Source organism: Zosterops lateralis (assembly GCF_965231275.1).
Source record: "Zosterops lateralis genome assembly, chromosome: 6".
NCBI classification, from domain to species: domain Eukaryota; kingdom Metazoa; phylum Chordata; class Aves; order Passeriformes; family Zosteropidae; genus Zosterops; species Zosterops lateralis.
In genome coordinates this window covers 24,145,580-24,172,211 of record NC_139761.1, presented here as the reverse complement: position 1 = coordinate 24,172,211, position 26,632 = coordinate 24,145,580, and the positions used below count along the sequence as shown (strand labels likewise).

At 35.2% G+C, this 26,632-nt stretch overlaps 1 protein-coding gene across 7 annotated transcripts in view; it reads left to right on the top strand.

Moving 5' to 3' along the window:
- The window catches only part of MIPOL1 (mirror-image polydactyly 1), a 184,181-nt gene that overhangs the window by 43,340 nt on the left and 114,209 nt on the right, over nt 1-26,632 (top strand). For all 7 annotated transcript variants that reach the window (XM_083863214.1, XM_083863212.1, XM_083863218.1 and 4 more), the window contains 6 exons: nt 2,040-2,226; nt 4,793-4,928; nt 5,902-6,007; nt 17,145-17,274; nt 21,303-21,336; nt 21,596-21,766. In XM_083863214.1, the coding sequence (XP_083719340.1) occupies nt 2,040-2,226; nt 4,793-4,928; nt 5,902-6,007; nt 17,145-17,274; nt 21,303-21,336; nt 21,596-21,766 (764 nt within the window). The remainder of the gene's footprint in view (nt 1-2,039; nt 2,227-4,792; nt 4,929-5,901; nt 6,008-17,144; nt 17,275-21,302; nt 21,337-21,595; nt 21,767-26,632) is intronic.

The window sequence follows — 26,632 nt, the reverse complement described above, 5'->3', positions numbered from 1 at the left end:
ATAGAATAAGTGGATGCCCTATGAGAGGAGGAGGAGGAGGGAAAAAGTTTGTTATGGCAAGTGTAGCACTGGACCTCCCTGCAGCATGTGACAGCATAATTCGCAACTGCATTTGTACAGACACTGCATCTAATACAGGAGAAGTAAACAGGATATTTTGTAGAAAGTTCTTTATAATCATAATCAAATGGGAAACACAACTCCCTATAAAATGCTTTGCAAGTATGGAAATTCAGACTAGGTTAGTTTTCAGATAGTATTTACTGGAAAGGATTCAAAATTTTGCCCTTATGTGTTGCCACGCCCAAACTGAGTCAGGTTCTTGTAGTATATTTGGTGATTTTTATATTTTTTTTTTAACATATGTTTCCTTAGACATTCTTGCTCCTTACTGTAAGGAGGAGTAGGAAATCAAATCCAGTTTTCAGATGTAGCAGCACTTCAGAGGAAAGCTTCTCAAAAACCTGCAGGATTTCAGGCCAGTGGAAACAGCATACTCTTGTTCGAAGAATGGCTGTGGCCTTGTGTTCAATTTCTGCACTAGCTGTGAAAAGATATGAGGAACATATTTTAATCACAGTACTGATAGTAGTATTATACTTATTGAAAAATATTTTATGGTAATGGTCCCCACATGCTGAGAAAGAAAGATTCTGATACTCTGTTGACTGTTGTTTTTCTTGTATAAAGATCAGTGGTTACAGTTTACAGAAATTAGAGTGGATTCAAATAAGTTTGTGCTGAAGGGTATGTGGAGAATATAGATGAGCAGTGGGTCCCATAACTTTTTTCTGGAGTTGGTAACACATAGCTTCATACTGGAAGTTGTTAAACTGACTCCAGCCAATTAATTCCCAAGTCATCTCTTGGGGCCCCTGGGCTGTTTCCTGTGCCACTGGCTGTGTCTTTCCTCGTTTAAGGAAAGAGGAATCTATCGCCACACCTTCAGAGACAACTTTCAGTATTCTTTACCTGGAAACAGTGCTTATAACTGTGTTTATCTGCAGGATGGCACCCTGATACTGATTGATCTGTATTTTTGGTCTGTTTCTACTTTATTTCAACTATATAGACAGCTTTTTGTTATTTTTGAGGAGTATGTTATAAGATGGATCAAATAATATATGCCCTATATTTTATCCAAAACGTTTGGAAACACTAACTTTATTAAATAAGCAAAAGCTCCAGTGTTTGTTCTCTACTAATCTAAATGAAAGAATGAAAAATATATGCACCCTTTTTCCATTTCCAATGGTTTTAGGCTGCTTCCTTCTCATTTTTAATATAATTCTATAATTAAAACATACTTGTTCTTACTTTATGAAAGAGCACTCGTGGTATGTGGATCGTTCTTTCATTTAAATGCCTTGATATCAGAAATATGTCCTAAAAATATCTAGTAGCCAAGCTTAAGAGAGTTAACTATCACATTCAACATTTTAATCAGATAATTTTTCCCTTTGGCACAATTTCTACTTTGCATTCTTCAAGTTCTTTAGTTGTATGAGCCTGTACCTCACACTCTCGAGGAATGAATAATGGTGCTTTAAATTTGTTGTTGCTAATTACAGCTTGATGATACTCCTTTTGTAGCCAAAATGGATTTGAAAGAAACCTCACTGTAAGTAAGAGTCTAGTTTTAACCTAAAATTTTCCCTCTCTGTAGCAGAAATTCATCATATCCCACTATAGTAGAGCTGAGTTTTTTAAGAGATAGGTAAATAAATTTCTACAGTCAGCATTCATTTAAGAAGTCATTTAAGGAGGAGGAGGGATTAGGCAATGGTGATGAATTTTTCATGTTTCCATGAGAAAAATCCAGTAAATGGGTTGTAATTCCTATATCCATCCATGCTGTCAGTAACACAGGTCACATTCCTTCATGAAGGGATAAAGAACTTGTGAATCTGAAACTAAATTACTTGTTCCTTTGTACAACAGTATTATATTCTTAAAACAAGGCATTTTCAAATGAAAAATCTCAGGTTTGTGCTTCATCCTCCAAATGAGAAAATGTGTTTGCTTCTCTTCCCAATTAGAAACACACATCTTAGATGAGAAGAAAGAAGACTTTTGTGCTGAACATCAGTTATATAAGAATTCCCAAAAACCCACAGAATTTTTTATCCAGGCAGAAGCTGAAGCATGGAAACTTTCAGATTTGCGAGTAACCAGTCAAAGAGGAGGAGTCCTAACTGACTGTAATTCTCGCTCTGAAGAATCAAGGTAAGCCCAAGAAATACCCCTCTATATAGTTTTTCTAGATTCAAATTATTGACAATATACACATGGATTTTTGAGTAAATATAGGGAAATTTACTTCCCACATGAGAATCAGTAATGGTGAGTAGACTCACCATATCTGCCCTTCTTCCCTTGTGGAATGTAGTATTTCACCTCTGTATTCTCTAGCACTCACAGAAAATATGATCATTGCAATGGTTTATATCACACATTGTGGGTGTTTCAATGATTGTGATCTCTATAGAGAATTTTAAAAATGCATGCTGAACAGAATTAAAACAGATCTTGAAAATCTAGTAGTATCTGTGGCTTTACACAACAAGCAACTGAAATTTGATGAGTGAGTAGGAAGCAGGAATAAAGCAGGGTGAAGTCCAAGTGAAGCTGGAAGAGTGAAGATGAGGAACTGTAATACCTTGTAGCAGTCTGTGACAGGAATCTGAGGATGGGCTAATATGGTTGAAAAGTTTAATGCAGACTCTGAAGATTTTATTGTGTCATTAATTTTGGTCATTTCTTGTCAATAGTGTTTTTACTGTGCAGTGGCTCTCTATAGCAGTCTTAAGAAATATGTACACTCATTTTATATGTGACACAATGTACAAAGGTATAATTAGCTGGCTAGTTGCACCTTTTACTAGCCAGCTGGTTAAGGAACATGCTAACAATTTTGAGTGACCTAGGCAGTCTGAAGACCAATTTTTAACTGAGTGTGTCAGAGTTGTTTTGAAAATGGTATCAAGGCTGCAAAGCCCTATTATATACTTTTGAAAAATACACTAGTTCCTCATATGTCTATCAGGTTCTAGATCCAGTAATGTTATCTTCATTATGATCTAATGGTGACTTTTTGGGCCAAACCAAATCCTTAACACTTTTTCATTTTCCTTTTTGCATTTTTGCATTAGTGACTGAGATTTTCTATAAGGGCAATGCATCCTGCACTAAATGTCAAGTATAATCCACAGCCCAGCACAGAGTCAGCCAAAAATTTTTCATTTTACCTTTCACCAGTGCCACTCCCACTGACAATCAGGCTTCTCTTGAATACTGAGGTTAATCTCCCACAGCAATCAGCATGTTGAACCATCTCCACTCCAAGTATGTCACATGTAGGATCCTAAAGCTATATGCCAAAACCTGTCTTTTCCCATTTAGATTGTAGTTAGAATATATGTCAAAATTTCTTGATATAGAAAAACGCAGGAAATGTTGATTAAAATAATATAAACTTACCCTCTTTCAGTTTAAACTGATGATGACTTATACTCAAACTTGTTCATGGAAGCATCTCTTGAACATGGAAAATACACAAGAAACACTTGAATTTTGTTGTATCTGGGCAAGAGTATCTAGATGCATCTATCACTTATGGCCCAAAGCAGTACTAAATGAAATGTGCACAGCAAAGGTTAAATACAGTTTGAAGGATCTTGGAAGGGAAGACATGCTGTTTAAGCCACTCTTTCACCCATATGTAGTGTAATACACTTAGTAGAACTTTCTTGATGTTAATCTCTATGCTGTCTATTTTTAATGGGCTTTAAGTTGCACAGCTTGCCTGCAGAATACAGATCTTACCTTCCTTCTTAAAGAACCATAGAGAAAATAAAACCAGTGGAAGCAGGTGAAAAAAGGGTGTCTGAATACAGACAACTGTCTGCCTAAAGGAATGACTCTTTGGAGCAACAGATAGCTTTTTTCATCTTTCTAGGATATGAATTATACATAAAGTAGTGTCTGCAGTGGAAACAAGAGTTCAGAAAGCATAGCTTTTCTATGGCTACTTCTTAGCAGTTATTGGCTATGAAGTCTATAACCAGAAAATGCTTAAGGAAAGCAAATGGTAAAAATATTTGCTCGTTCCCCTTCTAATCCATTTATTTACTGATTTTGCTGCCCTGTTACAAGTGAGATCTGAGTGATCTGTGAGTATTAATGGATGCCCAATATGTTTTATGAAAATCCTACTTTGAGACAGAATTTTTCTGTCCATTGAACCTTGTCTTATTTTAAGTTGTCTATGGCTAAAAAGTTACTTTAAAACTCCAAATGGCATGCAGTTTGGAATTCCTGTAGTCAATTATAATATTTAGAATCATACCATAATTTTACAGATTTCTTCAAGATGAACTTCTAGATTTTTTTTAATGGATATTCTCATATCACTTCCTGTGGAATCATCCTACAAAAAATTTGGTTTGCTTAAACCTGAGCATCACTTTGACCCCCAAATGTTTTATTCCTTTTTGCTCTGTGTTACGCAATGATTTTTAATATTTGCTTTCCTTAAGCATTTGGTATTTATAGACTTCATAGCCAATTTGCCTGTAGGATATTTGTTTACTATTCCAGATTGACAGATTCTTTTCAGAATTACAGCTTTAAGAAGTGGTAGAAGAGCATCCATTTTTTCTGACTATTTAATACATTTGCAGTGGTTAACAAGTTTGCTAACAAGTTCTGCAAATTTATTTCTGTGCATTTTGTTTCAGAGGGGTGGAATAACAAGTGATTTTAAATTATTTTTTTCCCTTCCAAAATACAGCTTTGTAGAAAGAAAGGGCAACAGGATGCTCCCTGAATTTCTATCCTCGTGGAATGATGCTGAAGATTTAGGTGGAAAAACAGAAACTGCATTGCTTTTAAAAGAATTGGACACTCTCAGGGCCAAAAATGAAAAGGTACAATTGAGATATTCAAGATACCAATATTTGCTTTTTTATAATTGCCTTGCAAAACATACATTTTAAACTGTGCTTGATTTAGTTTTGTTATTTATTTTAGTGCACCAATCACTGGCTTCCTGTCATTTGGGATTCTTCATATCTGCTTAACAACTATTTCTCTGGAATTAAAAAAAAAAAAAACAAAACACCTCCAACCTACTCTCTGACTTTTCTAATTGATGACATAGATTCTTGCACCCTGGCTGAAAACCAATGAATACCAAAGACTAGACCAGGTTTCATGGATAGAATCTGGAGCTCTTTCTTCTGATGCTTCTGTACATGTGGCCTAGAGAATTAATGTGCCCTGATAACTCAGCTTTATTGAAGGGTAGAAAATTTCATCTTCCTTGAGCACTGCATTGCTTCTAATGTTAGCTGTGGCTGTGTGTGCCTAAACAACCTAACAGTCTCTAGTCTTTCCATGAAGTGTCATTGAATATTCAAGCTCAGATACCTGAAATAATACTCAGTAACAGATTTAGTGAATACCCTTTAAAAGAAAAGCCTCTATGCAAAAGAATACCAATCTTCTATCTGATGAAGAATATGAAAAAATATGCATTTGGACCAGTCTTTTCAGACTGTGATATCTCTATCTTGTTAGAAAACAGCTATTCCTACAACCACCTACATTATATGCCATGCAATTCTGAACTTCCTTAGCAAGAAGGACTGCAGCTGCTGGATGATAGCTAAGGAGGAGAATCCCAAATAAAAACAGTGGCTTGTGCATTGGTACTTGTCTCTTAACAGGCCAGATGTTAAAAAAGTTGTTTTTAACATTTTTTCTTTAAACAAATAAATATAATAAATTGAACTGTTGTTTTAATGCTTAGTGTTTGTATTTTGGGAGTGAGAAATTATTTGCAATTTTATTGTGATTGAAAGCAAGATAAAAATCTCATTGTCCATTTGTTCAATTCAGCTTCAAGATAAGCTGGCTGAAAAGGACAAGGAGCTGAAGACAATGAAACTGGACTTAGAATTGCAGGACAGAACTACAGAAGCTAAGATTGCTGAAAGGATTGCAGGTACAGTCGGCCAGCGCTTAACAGATGGCTGTATGGCTCATACAGTACCCGTGGTTGCTATCTGACGTGGCCTAGTGAATGTTAGCTTTATTTGCTAAAGGAGGGAAGATTTGACTTTTTTTTTAATATGTGGCTGTTTAGAGTTGCTTAGAAAATAGATGGCTTTAACATCCTGGTACTGGTATTAGTAGGAGCTTTACCTGTATTCATACTGATTTGGGCATTAAATGCATTGTTAACACCATGTCAATCCAATCACAAAAAGGTTGTTTGTTTTGTTGGAAGGTCCTGAACAAACAAGGGGAAATAATGATTACCAGTGCCTCTACCTTTCAACCAGCAGTTCAAATACCACTTATTGTTTTAGCTGGTTCAGAGCAATACTACCCCCTCCCCGTGTTTGGAGATAGTCTCACATTCACCTCAACTAGAGACCTGCACTGTTCTTGAAAAATCTGCTCTTGGTAGTTAAAATGAATTTTTGTCAGATGTTGGCATATATCCAGTGAATGAAGGTTATATGAATTCTCAGAAGGAAAGGTTTTTAAGTTTACAGCTGAAAGTGAATGTGTGCTTATATTTGTTGTTAATTGTTCTTTGGATAGACATACAAATGTGGAGACAGTTTGTATTCTATGCTTGTGGAAACTGCTAATGTTATGAAGCTGGGCATTCTTATTGAAAAGTGACTGTATATATACAGTGTATCCAGTAGATGAAAAATACTCTTGAGATTCTCATGAAGATGTTTAAAAAAATTTGTTCAGAAAGGAAGTGTAAGCTTGGTAAAATTGTTTCCTCACAGACCACTCACACTTCATAGAGTATTAATAGTATTAATAGCTGTCCCCAAAATATTTGTACTAAAGGGAGGAGTAACTGTCTTCAGGAAAATGGAGCAGATAATAAACTCTCAAGCTGAAAAACAGATGGCTGACATTCCATTTAATATCAAACTCCTGAGAATATGCTATACTGTGAATATTATAGATGGAAAAGAGAGTTCCTAGATTTTCTGTGGTGGGGGAAGGGAAAGTCAAACCTAATCAACATCTTAGGAAAAATTAAATAGAGGCATAATTTTATTCTTATTTAATTTCAGATTGCTTGCTTTATTTTCAGAAGAAAGAAAAATCTGCACTATGTGTCATTGTTATATTCACCAGCCAAAAGCTAATGCAGATTGTTTGGCTTGAATATGAACTTTTGTGTTTTTTCCTGGATATTTGCCCAGTGTTTTACCTCTGTTCTTGATTCTCTTTGGTATAGGTGTTCATTGCTCATTAAAACTTGGAAAGAAAAGTGTGTCAAAAACACAGATAGTTTCATTTTTATGGATACAGTTGAAATATTTGTTAGGAAATTGTTGTTTTCCTACATTACTGCTTAAACTTTCTAATGATATTCTAAGCATATTTTTCTCTTCAAAACAGAGTGGCATGAATGTGGATATAATAATTTAACATGCTTATTCTGTTTTAAAAGGAAGACTGAACCAAATTTTAAAGAGCTACATAGTGTAGTAACAATGACCTTTAAAAATAACCTTTTTTTTCTCCTTTTATGAGTACAGGAAGTATAAAATCCTTTAAATGCTGAAGAGAGAGGGCAAGAGGCTCCTTACTACTTAAACTGTTTGCCAAAAGGAAGCATTGTTAATATTTCACAGTTTTTTTGCTTCCTGTCTTACAGTTCTAAGAATGTTACCAAATTTGGATAAATGGTTTGAAATCTGGAATTATGTGAACCAAACTGGATTTGTGGATGCCCGTGTGTGTCTCTCTCATAAAAGCCTTGGGGAGAGTTCTAATGGACAAGCAGAACCTAATAAAGAACAGACGGTGTGTTTAAGGAAAAACTTATCCCCCTGCATTAAGTTCTTTGAGGAAGGGAGAACACATGCTGCTGTGATTTCAGGTTACTAGTTAATGTTTAATTACTGCAGTGTGTAACACATGGTAGAGTGAAGCTTGTAAATATGGGTGTTTGCATTTTTATTATTGCTTAGTACTGACTTCGTGATAAGTAAGTGACTCCACAAAATTATATTGTAAAGAACATAAGAAAAGTACACCATAAAAGTGTTATCTACTTTGAGGAATATTAGAATTCTGTTTTAAAAGGTAACTCTCTAATTGATGGGTTTTACCTAAACAAGTCCCATAGAAAGAATTGAAAAGTGAAGACAAAAGGCATTTTGAAATGAAACTACAACAGTCTACAGAAACAAATAATCCAAAGATTGTCAGTTTATGATTTTTACATTGTTAAAAGGAAAAAAGTGAAGAAAAAAAAGGGCAGATTTGTGAAATTCTTTATGAGAAAAGAAGAAAAAGTAGGATTAAGGCAGAAGAAATACATAGTTGAAGAAAAGTATAATACCGTGTACAGTAAATAACTTATTTTCAGAACATTTTTATTTTTGAATCTTGATAGCCTTGAAAATGGATTTTAAGACTTCCTCGAGTCCCTATCTCTATGTCAACTAGTTATGACTAAAGAAAATTAGGGAATTTAAAGTTTTGATTTCAGACATTTAATCATTAGAGACTGTTGTTTCTGGTGATCATAGTTATCAGAGATTCCTGCAGTTTATTCTTTATTCTTCTGTTGGATTTTTTGTCATTCTGACACAATATCAGAAGGTACTGTTAGTTTCAGTTCCTGTCATGAAGAACAGAGGTGGAAGCAATATCAGGAAAACCCAGGGAAGAGCACATCATAAAAGAACAGACACCAGGATAGTGAAAGCAAAAAAGGGAGCACCACATATGCAGCGAGTATGAAGAATAGCCAAATATTGAAATTTGGGTGTGCAGAACTTTCATATGTTGAACAGAAAAAGGAGAGGGTGCTGCCTGTGGGAGTGGAAAGGGGAGGGAGCACACATCTTCCATGGACAGACTGGAAAATCAAGATGGAGGCATTGCAAAGGAGTAAGTCTTGAAAACAAATAGCTGAGAGAACAGATCTCACTTTGGATGGATGTAGTAAGTGACTTCATTTTTTCCTAATGGAAGAATTAAACAGGGGATATATAGGAACTTCTATATAGGAAGGAGCTGGTTGAGTGTGAGAGTTACAGAGCATAGTGGTAGCTTCTCTAGACTGGAAAAAATATCAAAGTCCTATTCTCACAGTGCCATTACTGCAGCAAGATATACCATAGTTGGCATCATAACCGGAGCTCTTGGAATAATTTTGTTGTTACCGGAGTATATATTGAGACTAAGAATAATTCTGAATGAAAATAGAATAAATATATTTATCCTTAGATCTTTCTGTAGCAACAGCTATTTCGTGATTTGAGGGTTTTTTGTGCCAATATCTAATAATAATGCTACCAAAATTAAATACTTTCTTAAATCAACATCAGCTCAGCAGGATTGAGTCCAGCCCTATTAGGGGCTTCACACCATTTTTAATGCCTGAAAACTGTGTTAGCATTCTGTAGATGCTTTCTGAAACACCAAGGTAATGATAGGAAATACAGTGTGGAAAAAGAGGAAAGCAGTACTTCTAACATGGTGGTATATATTATACAACTTTCAGTCTCTTGGAAACTATGGCAATATACCTACAATGAAGTCCCTATTTCAGGTCTGTTTTTATGAAAATGTTTTGAATGTGCACTTGTGGTATTTTGGAATTCTTGAATAGGGTGTGGAAATATTCATGAACGTTATTTGAAGTTTTCTAAATTAACTTGAAAAATAATTACTGAATATGCATATGCAATAGATTTAATAGCAAAAGTAAAAACAAATATCCAAGTGGCTGTTAGCTTAGAGTTAATTTGATTTAATATCCATAAAGTAAGAGGAAATAAGTAATCTTGCCAGTAATAAACTTTGGGAGGCAATAACTTTTCAGCACAGAAGAAAAGTATTTTCCATTTCTTCAAAGCTCACTTTAGAGTCCCTTTTTAGATGTTATTTTTCTTTCCTGCATGTCATCCATTAAAGATTAGCTGTGGAAGGTTGGAGCATGGAGAGATTATGAATGACAGAACAACTCCTGCAGAATAATAATCAATTTTTGGTATTTAATGCTGTTTGACTTTTGCAGACACATTTCTTATTAACCTTTGGTACAAACAGAAATCCAGGTTCCTGATATCTCATGGAGAAGATGAATTCAAGATCCTCTTCCAATTAAACTGAAATAAGGCCGATATTGGGCTTTAGCCAGAAGAACTCAGTAGTTCCCAACTCTCATGTTTATAAACCTAAATATGAGTGATATTTTACAGTTTAAGAAGGTAATGCATATACTTCACTAAACCTGTTTTCTGCATAATTTATTTATATATTTAGTCTATATAGCTCTTAGGGTATTTGTCCTATTAAATGCTTCATTATGGAATACTATTTCCTGACTATCTTTTCAAAATATTTCCTGATAAATAACACAATTTTGAAAAAAAGCTGCAGGATTTGAATCCTCTGTATGGGAAGGTAGACAATCCAGATAAAGAACAGAAAAAAACCCAAGGTGGGGATATCATGACTGAGAAACTCTTGGCTTAATTTTTAACAGCTTAATTTGAAGCAATGTGATTTTTCCTTCAGATTGTCAGAATTGTTGATTGTCAAAAAGTTGCATACAGCTCTTTGAAGAACAATATACGATGAGTTGGCATAGATTAAAATGTCAATTACTAAGCTATTTATCAGTGGAGCTTGTATATAAAAAGCAAGCCAGTTTCTTCTGTATTTTTTATGACTACTCTGGCCCTTCTTTCTTCCACACAACAAGTGCTAGATGAGCATAAAAAATAGGGTTTTATTCAGGAATAAAAAGATCTGCAAATGATCTACTTCTTGGGGCATTATGAAATTTTCCTTTAACGTGACAAATTATAACTTGCAAACTTTAATGCAATGTTTATATTTTCCCCCTAAAATTAAATATTCAAGCATCAGCAATTATTCAGCGAAGAAAAAAAGTTTAACAGGGTTATGGTTTGAATTTTGAAGTCAGCTGTGTTTAGTGTATTGGAGGCAAAGGCTTAAGTATTGTACAGGGATTGGCTTTCACAAGAACTGCCTTGGGGTCTGTGTATAATACTCTCTCCTATTCTTTTCCACTTTATTTTTTTTTAATTGAATTGCAATCTGAGTACACAAAGAAAACCCTATGCAGAGCTGCCACTAAGCAACTTTAGCCTTTTATTAAGAACGCTCTTTTTATAGCATTGGAAATGTAGGAGCAGATGAATGCTATGCACTAAATACATACAACAAACACAAAGCAATAAAGAAGTCAGTGTGTTCTATCAGTGTTTGTTCAGATTGCTTTATCTATAAAGTCACATTTAGGTGTAAATTACTTTTAGTCTATAACTCCTGGTACAGACTGGTGAAAACTCTTAAGTAGTTTTCCTGTGATCTTCTTATCACTGTTTTTATTTTTCAGTTACACGTCATAACTGAAAGTAAATGAATAGTAGCTTTCAAAAAAGAGCTAGGAACTTAAGATGTCTGTTTCGTAATAGAACATGTCAGCACTGTTTTTAAGTTGACACTGAGCCCTGGAGCTCCTGATAGTTTGCCATTCACCTGAATAAGAACTCTGTATGAGCTTTAGAATTTGAACATTTCTAGGGATTATCTGCATTTTGTAACATGTATAAACAGAGGCCAATTAATGACACACTTTAAAGGCTTTCATGGCAATGCAGGGTTTTTTTTCTTAATTTGACTATGATAAGATCGATTTATTTAGGAGTTGTGAGCACAGTCATTAAATTTAGTAGAAGGAAATCTCAGAGGGTTTTGGTTTCTAATTTGAGTGGATGACAAATGCATACATGTTTGTATTTCTGTAAGGAGAACAAGCATATATCCGTATGGTTAAATAAAATTGAATATATCTGTAAAAGTAATATTGAAAACCAGTTATTGTAGTATGATAGTATTTACTGTATCTTCTGAAATACAGTAGTGGTGTGGATTGATAAAATCTCATATTTTCATTATAAGACCTGACCTGTATTCCAGTTTGACTTTTTTTGATGAGTAATGTGAAGTGATTTCTGCGGCCATAAATGTTTTTAGTCCCAACATTTTCCTCTTTTGCCTCTCTTCCTCAGTTTATTTTACTTACACAGATGACCTCTAGGAAATAAGCAAACAGACTTTTTATCCAGGGAGTTGTGCTTTCCTTGCTTCCTCCAAAGTTCCGTGTTTGGAAAATCATGAAATACTGTTTAAACTAGAATGATTTCCAGCACACCTTCTCAGTACTGCTGTTTTAAAGGTGGTTTAAAAAGTATAAGAGATAAGTTTGCCAAAAGAATCAGGTTCAACTAAGAAAATATGTACACTACTTTGACTCAGTAAACTCATACTTGGTATGGTTCATCTTCTTCATATTTACTTTTGCCCATATTAGAAAACAATTAGCTTACTAAACAAATTTGAGTATTTGGGATAAAAAAATCTACTTTGAGTCTCTCTCATTTGACTAAGAATTACATGATATTTGATAAGCTTGTTTAAAAATGGACATATCCAAATATTATTGTAAACACCCATTGATTTGTTTTACCTGCAATATAAGTATTTTACTTAGTTGGCTTACATAGTAGCTAATAATATTTGTTAATGTAATTTAACTGCTCTGAACCTTTACTGAACAAATATTGAAATTTATACAAGTCAAAGAAAGAGAATCTCTAATGACTTTTGTAAAAGCTTCCATTTAATAGTTAAGGAGAAAAGTTTATATGACATACCAGATGCAATTAACAGTAGATTTTACATTTAATAAAAAGAAAGAAGCATATGTATTTGCTTTATTCATTCCATCATAATTTGCATTAGGGCTGTGGGTGTTTAATGAGCAAATTCCAGCTAAAATGCTATATTGATTTTCTAAGTGAACTTTGTAATAGCTATCTACCTTACAAAAGCTCTCTGTTTACAATTGTTTTCTTTACTAAAAACTAAAAATGTTTTAGAATTGATGAGTTTAGCATAATGATTCTTTTAAAATAAAGAGCTCTTTTAGAGTATGCAAGGGTTTTAGTTACAAGGGGGAAGATGTTATTAAATTCTTCCAAAACAAATGAAGTTTATGCAACTAAATAGTAGTGCTGTACTTTTATATGCTACAATATTTGCAAGCATGAGAAAATAATCCTTTTTTCTTAATTCAGTTCTCTGAGATTTAAATATTTTAACTCTTAAATGCCATATATATATATATGTATGTATATATATATATATAAAACTAAATTATAAAATTCATTTTAGGTTAATACTAGATTACTCATACTTCATTTCTATGTGTCATTTTCTTACTTGAAATATGAATTCTGTATGAATTTTTGTTTCTTCTTGGTCAGGCCTCAAGACAGAACGGATAGGGGTGGTTGGTGTGCCACTAGAAGGTCTCCAAGGAAAACCTTGTAATGTCCACGAGAGCAGTTGATGAAAAAGTAGCTGGATCTGTTTTTTCTTTGGATCAGGTGCCAAGTCAGTGTGGCGGTATTGAGTTAGTATTTTGCTGGATATGTCATATCTTGAATGGAATTTAGAAGCATGACTTGGTGGTGCTCTCAGTTTCCACCTCACATTTTTAAAAAGTGTAGGGATGACGATGTGGATAATTTTTACTTACTCTTTCTAATATGAAGGAATTTCTTGTCACTTTTTCATAGACTCTAACTGGACAGCTTATACATCACTGGTTTTCCTAGATACGGTGCAAAATGTTTTGCTTTGCTGCTGCTTTGAGACCGAAATGTGTCTGCCTTTCACTTATTTCAATTGTGCTGTGGTCCTCATGGTCCTGAACTTCTACCTGTGACTCATCCAGAGCTCAGAGTAAATGAGGAATGTTCAGACTACCTGCAATCATGTGACTGTCATAATATTCCCTATAGTAGGAAAAAAAGCAATTCATAAAAATATTAAATAAGAGTCAGAAATGTATAGCCATTGGGTAACAAAAGCATCAAACCTAAATCAGCTTGGGCTGGTGAAGAAATCAGATGACTTAGTCTTCTGTAGACCATTAAAATTAGATGAGGTCTTTAGGTATTTTTTAAATAAGTAATTTCTTTTGGAAGTGTCAGTATTGCTATGTTGTATTAAAATGTCATGTATCTAAGTATCTTTAAAAAAAAAAAAAACTGATATTACTATGCAAGCATCTTACGTGATTTTCTACATTTTCCCTAATCCGTTTTAGTATTAAACAATTGACTTGCAGAATTACTTTTAAGAAACGGAACCAAAAGCCAGACACACTTGTAATTGATACAGAATGACTATGAATTTTCTTTAATGCAGTTGGTGGATATGGTCAGTGGGATGTTTATACCAATGCATTAATTTAGTGGAAGGATTAGAAAACAACCAGAAAGTGTTGCTCAATTTAAGTCACTTTTCATAGCTGATAGTGAAAAGACAGTATTTTGTAATAGACTTTCAGATGGGGGAAGGGTCCACTGTTCAAAGGCAATTAGCATATGAGCTGCTATCAGGAATGGTAAGATTTCAGATAAGCAGAATGCTTGAAAAATACCTTTTTCTGAATACTTTCATACTGTTACATGTACATTACTTTGGTTTAGTGACAAATAAGCAATAATCTGTTTTTTAACAGCCTGTATAGTCATTATTACCACTGGCTATCTTTATGCAGAGAGGGACATAGACATGCCAAAAACAGTCACTTTACGTGTACATGTACATTCAAGATACAATGCAGAAGTCAACAAATTGTGGGGTTTCATGCTGAGGTGAGGATGTTCTAAGGTCTGACAGAAGGGGTGCGCTTGAAAAGGCCAGAAAGAAGTTAACTTAACTGGAAAATTATTAACCTCAGAATAGTAGTAAGTGCCAAATCTTCAGTTATTTTAGAAAACTTTCTATTCATTGCAGCAGTTGTTTTCAATGTGAAAATTGCATAGTGTTTCCACTTGCAGCTTTACGGAAAGGGTTCTCTGTGAAGTGTCTCTGTTAAGGTGCTAGATAAACTGACATAATTTACTAGAAAAACTATACCAAACAAATATATTAAGGTACTGATAGGTAATAATTACCATACAGAATCAAACTGCCTGTGTATTCCAGATCCAGTCAGGATTTAGCAGTTGCACTGTAGTTTACCCTGGCAGACATTGCTCTGGCACTGGTTTCCCTGCCATCCCATATCTCAGCAATCAAAGTGGACGTCTGGTGAGCTGAAATGCACAGCCTAGGTTACCTCATAGAGTTTTTTTCTTGTCCTTGCTGAGCCACCTACCTTTGCAGATATCAGATGCATTCTCTACAAGTGCTGCAAACTTATTGCTGGATACCAGCCAGTGCAAGTGCAGTGTTACAACTGTCTTACTCCTGTCTTAGTTTTTCCATTCCACATCAAGCAAAGCTTTCTTGTTGTAAACAGGGGAAATAGATCTTCAAGAAAAAAAAGACGCTGTTCTTTTGGATTAAAGAGAATTTCATCAGCGTTTGTTCATTTTTGAATACATTTCAAAATCTGTGCTTCCAATGCTGAATTTGTTTTGGTGGTGGTGTTGGGACACAGCTTGTTACAGCTCTGACCTGATGACTAGGCTTGTAGCTCCTCTGCAGACTTTTTGGGAGGGGAGAGACTGCACTTTCAGAAGTAACATTTAGCCTTTTCTGGTCTGATTTTGTGTAATCTGCTGTTAGCCTGCAACCTTTGGCTCGGCCTACAAAAAATGCTTCCTTACTCCCCAGTGATAGTCTTCTCCCCAGCTTGAGAACAAGAAGATTCCTTTTTTCTTGGTGCTGATAAAATGTATTTTTGTGCCAGCAGTACAGCTGCTACAAAAATGTGCTACTGTGTTTTATTGTTTCATTCTGTGAAGAATATGTTTCATTATATATTTTACTATGAAGTTTTTTGTGCAATAATGTACAGAGGTGAAGTAAGAGTAAAATAACAAATAAAAGCAAAAAAGTTAATGTCAATTCAGGTAAGAATGGCGGGACAAAAGCTCTAGGATCTTAGTAAATGCGAGAAAGCAAAGAAGGAGGAAGCCTTTCTTTGATTAATGATTTAAGCAGTGGTTGAGAGAGGAACAGATAGTTCTGAAGCGAGTAAAGAAGCCCAGCAGCAATGGCTTAATAGAGAAAGTTCTTGAGAAATAAATACCAAAATTGGAAAAACACTCTAGTGTGATGTTAGCAGACCGTGGCTGTATCAAAATTTGGCAGACTAGAAGGGACAAGGAGGATGGAGAATTCAGGAACCTGCAGATCTCAATTGAGTTTTTTGAGTTCTAGTGAGAGAGGATTTAGTCTTCTGTCTTGGAGTGACAGCAGCCTTACAGCATCCTGAAAGTCCCTAGACATTTTGAATACGGTTTTATGATGACTGTGAGGAGAGATTTGCAGTATTGCAGAGGGAAATGATGAAAGTATGAATAAAGATTTTAGTGGAGGCAGGGTCGAGGTAAGGATTCTGGCAGTGTGCCAGAGATGGTGTTAGACATATTGACAGGGGAGAGGCAGGGAGAAAATGTAAGCTCAGGATGAGGAATGACTTGAAGGTGTTAGTTTGCTCCCAAGGATAGATAGTAAATCTTAGTTTATTGGTACCTAATGCTCCAAGGTCCATGTATGCTGTAACAGATAATATAACAGTATATTACACAATAAAGTAGAGGCTTGGCAGAGAAGGAGAGATGCCAGCTGTGCCACTCTTGTGATACCAGAGACAGACTATAAAAATATTAGAATCTTTAATATCACTGTGCCACCCTGATAGGAAGCAGTCTGATGGTAGTAGCTATAATGTATGATTACTTTTAACTCTGTTTCCTAGAAGAAACTTGCTAGTGTCATATATGATTCTGAGCTTTAAGAATTACTTTTCTGTTAAGCAAGTACAGAATGCCCAGAAAATCACTTTCTTTCCCTATTAGATTTTTAGGGATGTATTTGAAAACACACAGTTTTATTTAATACCTTAAAGTGTTGACTGTAACAATTAACAGAAATTTAGCGTTGTGTCGAAGAAGTGACATAGACCTTATGCAGAATAATTCAAGGTCATTGGAAGTGTTGATTTTAGGAGGTGGTGGCAAAGGCCAGCGTAAGTGCATCTAATAGTGCTTTTCCCTGCCACCCGTGTTTGTTGAACTCTTTTGCAGCTCTGGTGGAAGAAGTTTATTCTGCTCAACGCGAACGTGATGAGGCTGTCATGGCAAGGCTCAGGTTAGCCAATGAAGAGAGAGATGAAGCATTTCTACGAGTCCAGCGTTTAGAAGAGTCTCTCAAAGAGTAAGTATACATTTCCTGCACCATGTAAAAAGGCTGTTGTGTCAGTCTGTGACAGTCATAAACTGTTCAACAGTGGTTATAGGAAACCTCAGGACATTATTATCTGTGCAATAAAATAGACTGGGGCCAACCTTACTGTGGTATTGGTTAATTTGTTAGCTGTTCTGTAAAACCATATTTTTCTCTGGAGACTGAGAGAAGATGAACAATTTTAATCACAAAAATTAAAAATATAATCAAAATTTTCAGTATTGATTTATTGAGGGAGAAATAAGATGAATGCGACATTTTATAGGGATCTTTTGACACAGAGTACCAGAATGTCAGTCAAAAGTTACAACGTATAGGAAATCAATCAAGCCTTTAAGCCCACTAGACATTTCCTTCAGCGAAAATTTGTACTAATTATATGGGTGACACAGTAAAAATATATGGGTTTTTTTCCTGTCTTTACTGTAGGATCCATTTGTAAGGTAATAAGGGTACAATTAATAGTCCATAGATTTTTATATATGCCATTGTAACACAACAGAAATAGGCAATCTTAAGTTAAACATTACTAAGTCAGGAGAAATTTATCAAGAGTGGTTTCTTTTTCCCTTTGGGATATACTCAGCTTTGAAGCTACAGTTTGCTTCTCCATACAATCTTAGTCCATCTGAGTTGTGATGATTTTGGTGATGATCTTTGTTAGTCCCCCAAAGAGCAGTCCCACTCAGTCTAGAGTGACTGAGAAATTTCTCTTACTTTTCTGCCAGGAGAAATAATACAAAGTAAAAAAGCTTTTCATGGCAGGAGACTGAATAGGTGCAGTTGTTAGTTAACTAAATGACGGACAATTATGTTTTAAATAATTGATTCTACTAAGAACTACTCCTCTTTAGGGCAGAAAAGCAGTCATCTTCTTTTGGGTATTTTTATAGTCAGGGCCAGAGAATATTATCTGAATTAATTTTTATAATCTGCACATAGTTTGTCCAGCAATACTCTCTAGAATTTAGAAGTTACTAGAGGCTGTCACAACCTCACTGTTTGTCACAAGTATGACTCAACACCAAGATTAGGAGATTGCATTCCCACAAGAATGGTGTGTGGTGTATGGTTTGTTAAATACCTTTGTGGAGCCCTTTTTTGCGCATATACATTTGAAATTTTGCCTTAAACAGCAGTCTCAGAGAAAATTATAGATGTGCTTTAAATTCCTGTAAGAGGCATCATAACTTTGGGCCATACTTGACTCTCCAGTTTCTTCTGCCAGTCTTGTAATCTTGTATGTTCCAAGAGTAAAGTTTTGTATGGCTCCAGACATCACATGATCCTGCATATAAATAGCATAAATTCAAGATCTTTGATCTTAAAGAACTCAAGTAATGCAGAAAATTAATTATTCTGGTTAACAAAACTGGTCAATTACTTTTGCTTTTCTGGCATATTGCTACTTTTTCTGCAGTGGAATCCATAGATACATGGGTGGCAGTTCTTGATGCACATTAATCCCTCAGAACACATTCACTTGATTTCCCTTCAACCCCTTCTGTCTGCTTCACTCATGTTCTTGGAAACTGACTTAGTTCTAAGCAAAAGTATGGGAAAAGAGAAGAAACTCCATTTCTCAGAGAACATGCATAGTACCTTCCTCAAAAGCATGTCATTTGCAGAAGGCACTGGATACACTGGTAGTGCCAAAGTAGTGCTTTTTCCCAGGAGAGTCACTAACTGCCTTGACTGATAATTTGAAGCCAAGCTATTACATTTTATTGCTATCATTTAGAGACCAGCAATTGTACTAGCTGTCATCCACTTGGGTGTTCTTTCCAATGCTTTATAGAGAGGTCTGATACCCTGATTCCATTCACAGTCTCAGAACTGGTACAGGAGATTTCCCTGTGGAGAACACCGACTTTCTTTTCTAACTACCTCCCTTGATAGTTTCTTCCTTCCTTATGGTGGTTGTTCAAAAGGTCAGGTTCCTTGTCTCAGATGTGAAGCACATAGAGGTTTGGGGTTTTTATAAAGAACATTGGCTACTTGTGCCACACTCATCAAGTTTTAGAGCACAGGTCACTCTTTCCATCTGCTTTGGACTTATTCCAATCAGAGAACTTTACAAGAGTGCAATATTGAACAGCCTGCCAACCTTTATCAAATGCTTTAATGCTTTCTTTAAATTAGCAGCTGGAGCGATTCTATTGTCATTATTTAACTGTAACAACCAAAATTCTTTCAGCCCTGTTGGCCCTAGAGGTTATGTTATCAGAATACGTTTAGAAATGGGGGGGGAGGAATTCTTGGTTACTGCTGTTTAAAATCGTGAGGCTTTCATTCATTGTCTATGCACAGCACAGGGAGACTTAGCAGGGCAGATACACAGCTCTGGATGCTGATTTTTTTAAAAATATTGTCACCTAAGGAGGTGTTTATATATCTACAGACAGATCCCTTGTGGCAGTAATACGCTAAAGGTGTGCTTCTGGCAGAAGTTCATGTTCTTTTCCCCACTCCCATTTCTCCCTAAGGTGTCTTGCTTACTCAGCCTGTTGGTTAGCTGGGTGATTTTGTTGACTGGCACTTTCAGCAGTGTAGAAGTCCTCTGGAGAAGCTGGGTCAGTCCTGCCAATTTACTTTGACAAATACCGTTCTTTTCATTGTGAATACAAACTAGCTGGAGATCCATTTTTAAGTCCCACATAAAGTGGCACTCAGAACAGTGTAAAAACCTAAAGCAGGAACTCTACAAGGATCCAGCTCTGGGAATTTATTATAATAATATAATAATTAATATTATTATGTTTGTTATTTTATTATTTGTGTTACTTTATGGATACAAGTCAAACCCAGCAAAGATTAGCTTTTACTTTTTTTAGTTCTGGTGCTGACTGAATACATTGGAGTAGTTACTGCTTGTGAATGCTGCATAAATATACCAGCTGTTATACACTGAGAGTATATTCTGAAATATTTATTTTTAATTTAAAAATGACTGTACTGGTTGGTTTACTATGCCTTATGTACTGTTATCTGCTAAATATGGAAAATGTGGTAGCATGCTGTCGAGTGTTCTATAATGTTTGCTAGCTAAAATCATGGCTTTGGAGCAGTGCCTGTTGCAGCACTACTGAAAAAAAGTTGCTCTTTAGATGTTTCGTGGTACTATATCTGTCCTAAAATATCACAGGCTACTTGTAGTAGAAATCACCATTAAGTGAGTAGCAGTGGAGTGGTAAGGTAAGGTAAGTTTAATATGCTCATTTTTTCAGAAAGGAAATCCATGTCCATTTAAGTAACCTTAGGTAAGATAAAATGTGTACTATCCCATTTATTAGATTTTTGTGCTATCACTTGCTACTTTTACACAGCCAGTGTTCAATGCTGTATGACTAAATTCCTCGTATCATCTTTGTATTTGACAGGTCAATATGAGTTTTGTTGAAATACAAAGGGAGGAAAGTGCAGGCAGCTTTGTTCCGGAATTAAATAAGGACCTTGCAGAGAACTGGCTTAGTTTCCTATTTTATGCAAGATACAAAATCAAAATATTTTTAAAGTAACTTCAACTGGTTTGGGATTTTTTCCCTCATTTTGGAAGAAAGAGGTGGAAAAGGAATTACTTAAAAATGAAAAAAACCCTATCAACAAAAGTCATGTTCTGTTTCATTTGGGATGCAATAAAAACAAAAAAATTACATCATGTAAAAGTTGTAAGCCGAGAAATAAATAAAATAAAAGCATCAGTCATTTCTATCACTGGGGAACTTTTTTCATCTAAGCACATATGAACAATTGATCCTTGTAGTCATATATAGCAGTAAACATTAATAACTTAACAGTCTGAAGTCAGTGCTGAAGATATGGAGCATTATTGAAAGATGGAGTCGAGCAGGTGGCACTTTAATATGTTCAGTGTCATGGTTGACTCTAAAGACTAGTAGAATGAAATTACTTGAGGTTCTAAAGATTTAAAAAGCGAACTCATTTTGCTGCACTAAGGAAATGCTACTGATCAGGCTTTCTGTGTCCCTTTTTTCTAGGCTAGAAAATATTAACCCTGAAGAAAATGACATGGTAAGCCATTCTCTGAGGAGATTTCTTGATGTCAGTCTTATATCTTAGAGGCTTAAGTTCAATTGAGTGGGTTTCAAGAACTAAGATGTGGGAAAAAGAAGAATTGACACACTAATAATGTACATCTTTGCTGCAATATGAAAATTCAATAACTTCACTCAGTCAATTTACAATTCACATGTGCCTATTAATTAAAACCCTATATTAAATAAAATATATTAAAACTTCATGTCTGACTAACATATAATGCTGTTGGTAGACATTACAGGAATTACTGAACAGAATAAACAATGCAGACACAGGGATAGATATACTGAAGAATGGAGCTATAATTCTGAACCGAATACACAGGACCAAAGAACGTAAAAAGAAAATAATCGCTGAGGAAATGAATGCAGTAATAGAACAACGGGATGCTGCTTTATCTCAAGTAAGTCTCTACAAGTATATAATCACTCAGTAGCATATTTCTTTTTTCCTTTTTTTTTCTTTTTTTTTTTTCTTTTTTTTTTCTTCTTTTTTTTTTCTTTATTTGGAGGAGGCAGGGATTGGTTTACTTTTGAGGAAGAAAATTATTTTGATTACTTTTCTCTCTTGAAAGTCTCAAAGGAGAACCCTTGTACTAAATGTCTGATTACTGATCAACTTTTTCTTCATGGTGGTAGTGCCCATTAAAATGGCATCACTGTTCTTCATAAGAAAAATTATGTTTGTATTTTTTGCACTTCATTACTATCTGTCTTCTTTCTAAAACAAAATAGTTTTCAGTGAGTTGACCAATCTAAAAAGCTATTAAGGGCTTCGTTTTGCAGTATGCTGTACTGGTGAAATGCATTGGACGACAGTTTACTGGGACAGAAGGATTTATAAAGGTTTATAAGTAGCAAAAATATACATTAAAGGAAGGTAACAGTACCACATGCAAAAATGCAAGCAATTCTTCCCTTTGTTGCTTTACATTCAGGAGATAAAAATCAGCATGTGGTCCTTGACTCTCAAAGTCTTACCCATCTACCACGTGACTTGAAAGAATCTGGGTTCTTTTTTCTGCTCAGATCACTCATTGCCTGCAATTTCCTATTTTGACGGAACAGTAATTGTCTTCATTCTCTTCACCATAAGGAGAGTTTCCTTGCTTTCCTGATCTCATGGAAGAGTTTTTCTGTGGTTTTTTTGGTTTGAGTTTAGGGGTTTTTACCCACCATTTTTTTAATGGAATTTCAACTCAATTGGAATAAGCTCTAGGGAGGAACAGTCCAAGTAGGAAATGAATCTCCTGAGAAAAGGTCTTTGACTGTATGAAGCTCCTTATGTATTTATGCCAGGCAAGAAATTTCATCTGACTCCTTCAATACTGAAAATTTTGATTTTTAATCTAAACAACCAAAATTAGCCCACATGTAACTATTTTCTACTAGATTTAAAGTTAGATTTGTGATCTTTAACGATATCAATAATGTTAATTGAATTTATGTTCTATTGAGAAGTCCTCTGATAAAAGTGCCACCTCTACAAACATTGTAATTTTCATGCTTTTTCAGTCATTGTTTTTACATTTTCTTCTGCTTTAAGCTTGAAAGCCCCATCTGCCTGAAGCTTAAAATATGTTGTGTGTCTGTCATGTATTGCAAAAATCTTAATGTATTATTGGTGGTATTTTACTTTCTCAGTCTACTTTTTTCCTTTTATACTAATATTGCTGGGATGTTTCCCAGCACAGCTACTGGGGAACATCCAACAGGCCTTCCAATAGTTTATGTTCTTTCTTCTTTGCACAGGGCATTTGAAAAGTGAGCAGCTTGTTACAGGAAAGCTTTCCGCAAAAGAGAGGGATCTCTTGATATTTTTATTTTCCTTTCTTCAGGTTTTGATTCTTTGTTGAAGTAGACTTTCAGGCATACTTGGACCATAAAACTTCTGTGAATGTCAGAGGAATATAATTGTCAGGCATTTTAATACACATTTTAATTTAATTGATTTTAAGCTGCCTGTTTAAGGAGTAATATTTTCCAAGTAATCAGCTTGGATCAAAAAAAAATTAATAAAGATAATTACTTTAGATAGTAATTGCTCAAGTGTCACCACTAGCAAAGCCATCTTTAGGCATATAAGCAAAAACACAGGTAATGTTAAGTAGGTACTGCATGCAGCTGAAAAAAATTAACAGAAAAATAAATCCTCACAAAACGAAGATGTAAATGTTTGGTATTGAGGTGTAGTGCTGTGATACTGCCAGCCATTTATACCACCATAGTTTTAAATTAATTGTTATTAATAAAACCATTCATCATGTGTTTTCAAATATGTGATGCTTTTACAGCTGTTCCTATTGAATCTAGAAAATAGGTCCTTGGAAGTGAAGCTACTTTTTCAACCTGTGTTTCTCTCTTGATGATTCCTTGGGAATTCGTACCATACTTGAATTATTAGTAGTCTTTTGTTAACATTGCAATAGCAGTAGTTATTACAGTGCTAACAGCAAGAACAATAGGAGAGGGATTCTACATTAGACCACAAAGGGACTAGATATAATTCAGGGGATGTATATGCTTAGCATAACAAATGCAAATTATTGGAACTTAGATCTGGGGTTGCCTCAGGCATTCATAACATCTACAAGTTAAAATCTTTTTCTTTTTGTGGAAGTGACATCAAATATGAAGAGGGGAATTGAGAGCAGGTTGAGAAGAAGCAGAAATAGAGTAAAAAATTAGCATGCTGTGATCATCCTCTGGAACATTCATTTGTAAAGTTCAGAGGTCACTGGACAATGATGGTTGAATGTTTCATGACACATGTGTTGCTTTGTTCCTGGTTGCTGTTGTGTGATGCTGGAGACAGCAGTGTCCATGGAGTGGACATAGCCGGTTCCATAAATACAGAACTACCTACATGGTAACAAGTGTTTAGATTGACTGTGTTTACTGAAGCTGCATCTATTACTTTTTGTTGTGATTTTCTTCACAATAGCCTGGCATTTGGCAATTGAGCACAGCGAACATAAGTAGTGCCTAGCTTTGGGGGTTAAGTCACAGGATTTCTGATTTTTCTGAGTAAGAAACAATAATGTGAAAGCCTTCATAGCTCAAAAACATTGCTTTGATTTCAAGTGAGGAATAAAGTACATTTCTATAGAATGGATGTTCTATAAACTATGCATTTCCTATGACTGGATAAATACAGATTACTTCCAACTAGTATTTTAAATTCAGTTTTATAATGCTTTTTCTGTTAGCCATACTACTGAGCTGCGTTTAACTGGACTGCAGTTGCAGCATACTCACTGATTAGCTGGTTGTGATTCTTCTCTTTGAATTTTACTTGAATAATTTTTTTATTCTTCAAAAAATGAGGAGCACTGTCCATGTTTTGGAAAGGCCATGAAAATGTTTTTTCTAGCTGTAACATACAAGAACCTCTGCATATTTTTTGAGATTTCCAGGGTGAACATTGCTTCTTACTAGGAAGCAGATTGAGGCACTTCTATCACCGTATTGAGCTGTGCAAGTGTATGTAATCTCAGATCTTTCACTAGATTGCTGAGCAAATATGCAAACTACTTTTTGTGTGTGTGAAAACAAATGAAATGGTATAAACTCAAATATTTGATACTACTTTTAGTATGTATTTTCAAGTGAATAATAAACAAACAACTAAAGCATGGCTAAACATTGACATCCATCTTCTCCTGTATCAACCCCCTTAAAAAAACAAACTCAACAGTTTGGTTGTATTTGCTAAGATATGTTTGTTAGTGAACAGATATTGTGTGATACTGAGGATCTTCAGTGTGTTTTATGACTGATCCACTGAAAGAAATAAAATATCCTTTACTTGCCTGTAACATTCAATTTTGTCTTAACCCATTCAAGGAAAAAACTTATTTGTCCAGTTGATAATAATACAGTTTTACCTTTCTTGAGAAATCTTTCTTGCTCGAGTAATACATTTAGTAGAGATTCCATATGGCATAGTCACATTGTGTAACCCTCATAAAACACTCCAAAGAAGTGGTTTCCAGCAGGAGGCAATACTGTACAATGCCTCAGCCACCTATTAGCCACATCACACCTTATGGACAGGAATGTTAATATCATTACAGGGTTGGCAGCTGAAGACTTGAGTAAGTCATTACAATTACTTTTCTTCTGGTTTAGACAAGAAAGGGGACCTTTCAATTGGTACAGCTTGAAGGAAGTGATTTTTTAAAGCTCATTAAGAGATTAGGAGATTGTGTGTTTGATATGTTTCCAGTCCTAACTAATTCTGTAAATGTGGGAGTTTTTCAATTGGTGACAGTCAGTTCTATGCAGGGTTTTAAATATTGAAGATATATATATATTGCTGTTAAGGAATAGCAGTGGTTTCATGGCTGGCAAAGTATCATCTCTAGTACACTGATCTTGAAGCAATAACATAACTGGCAAGCAAACCTGGTTTTACAGCTTTGAATAGTTTGACCACATCCTGCTATGCAGGAACATGCTTATGACTGTTCATGTAAAAATTGGCAGGCACCCAGTTGCTCATCTGAAGCAAGTTAAAGAACCCTTCTCCATTTTGAGGCGCTGTTTGGCAGCAGGCGGCACTTCATTGTCATTGAAAACAATGACGAGGTGCACTGTGCATGACTTCCCATCATTATCAGTTTCGACTAATGACTAATAACTGATAAATGTCTGTATTTACAACTAGTCAGCTTCTTGGTAGCTTTTTTTTTTTGTTTATTTTTGTTTTGCTAAACCAATTTTCCTCCTTTCACACCAAGTACTGTGTAGAACTCTGTGTTGCCTGTGATTCACAAAGCATTCTCAGCACAGGAGTGAACAGGCCTTACTGAAGTAGTAAACCCAAGAGCTGTATGAAATGTAAAAACAAGAAATGTAAATGAAAATAAATATTTACAGATCTTGGACCCGTGTTTGGGGAATACTGATGACAGGTTACAATGCCTCATGCCTCAGGACAGAGGTAATCCCTTTGCAAGCCAAACCATACTTTGGGACATTATTTTTTGTACTTTTAATTAGAAGTTTGGTTTTATACTCTGTGTTTTGGTACCCTTTGGCACTTCTTGATTAAGGATGTTAATCAAGTTCCTGGCTGGCAGGAGCATATCTGACAGTATCCTTCCACGTGCTCTCTTAAGGTGCTTACCCTACTTTTCCCTTTGCCACTGATACTTGGGAACAGGAAAAGAAGAGGTAGGATGTTGTATGCGCAGTTGTTTATGAACCAGGCATCTGCTGTTAGGTACTGATGATTTTGATCCTCAACTTATTTCAGGAGGAAAATG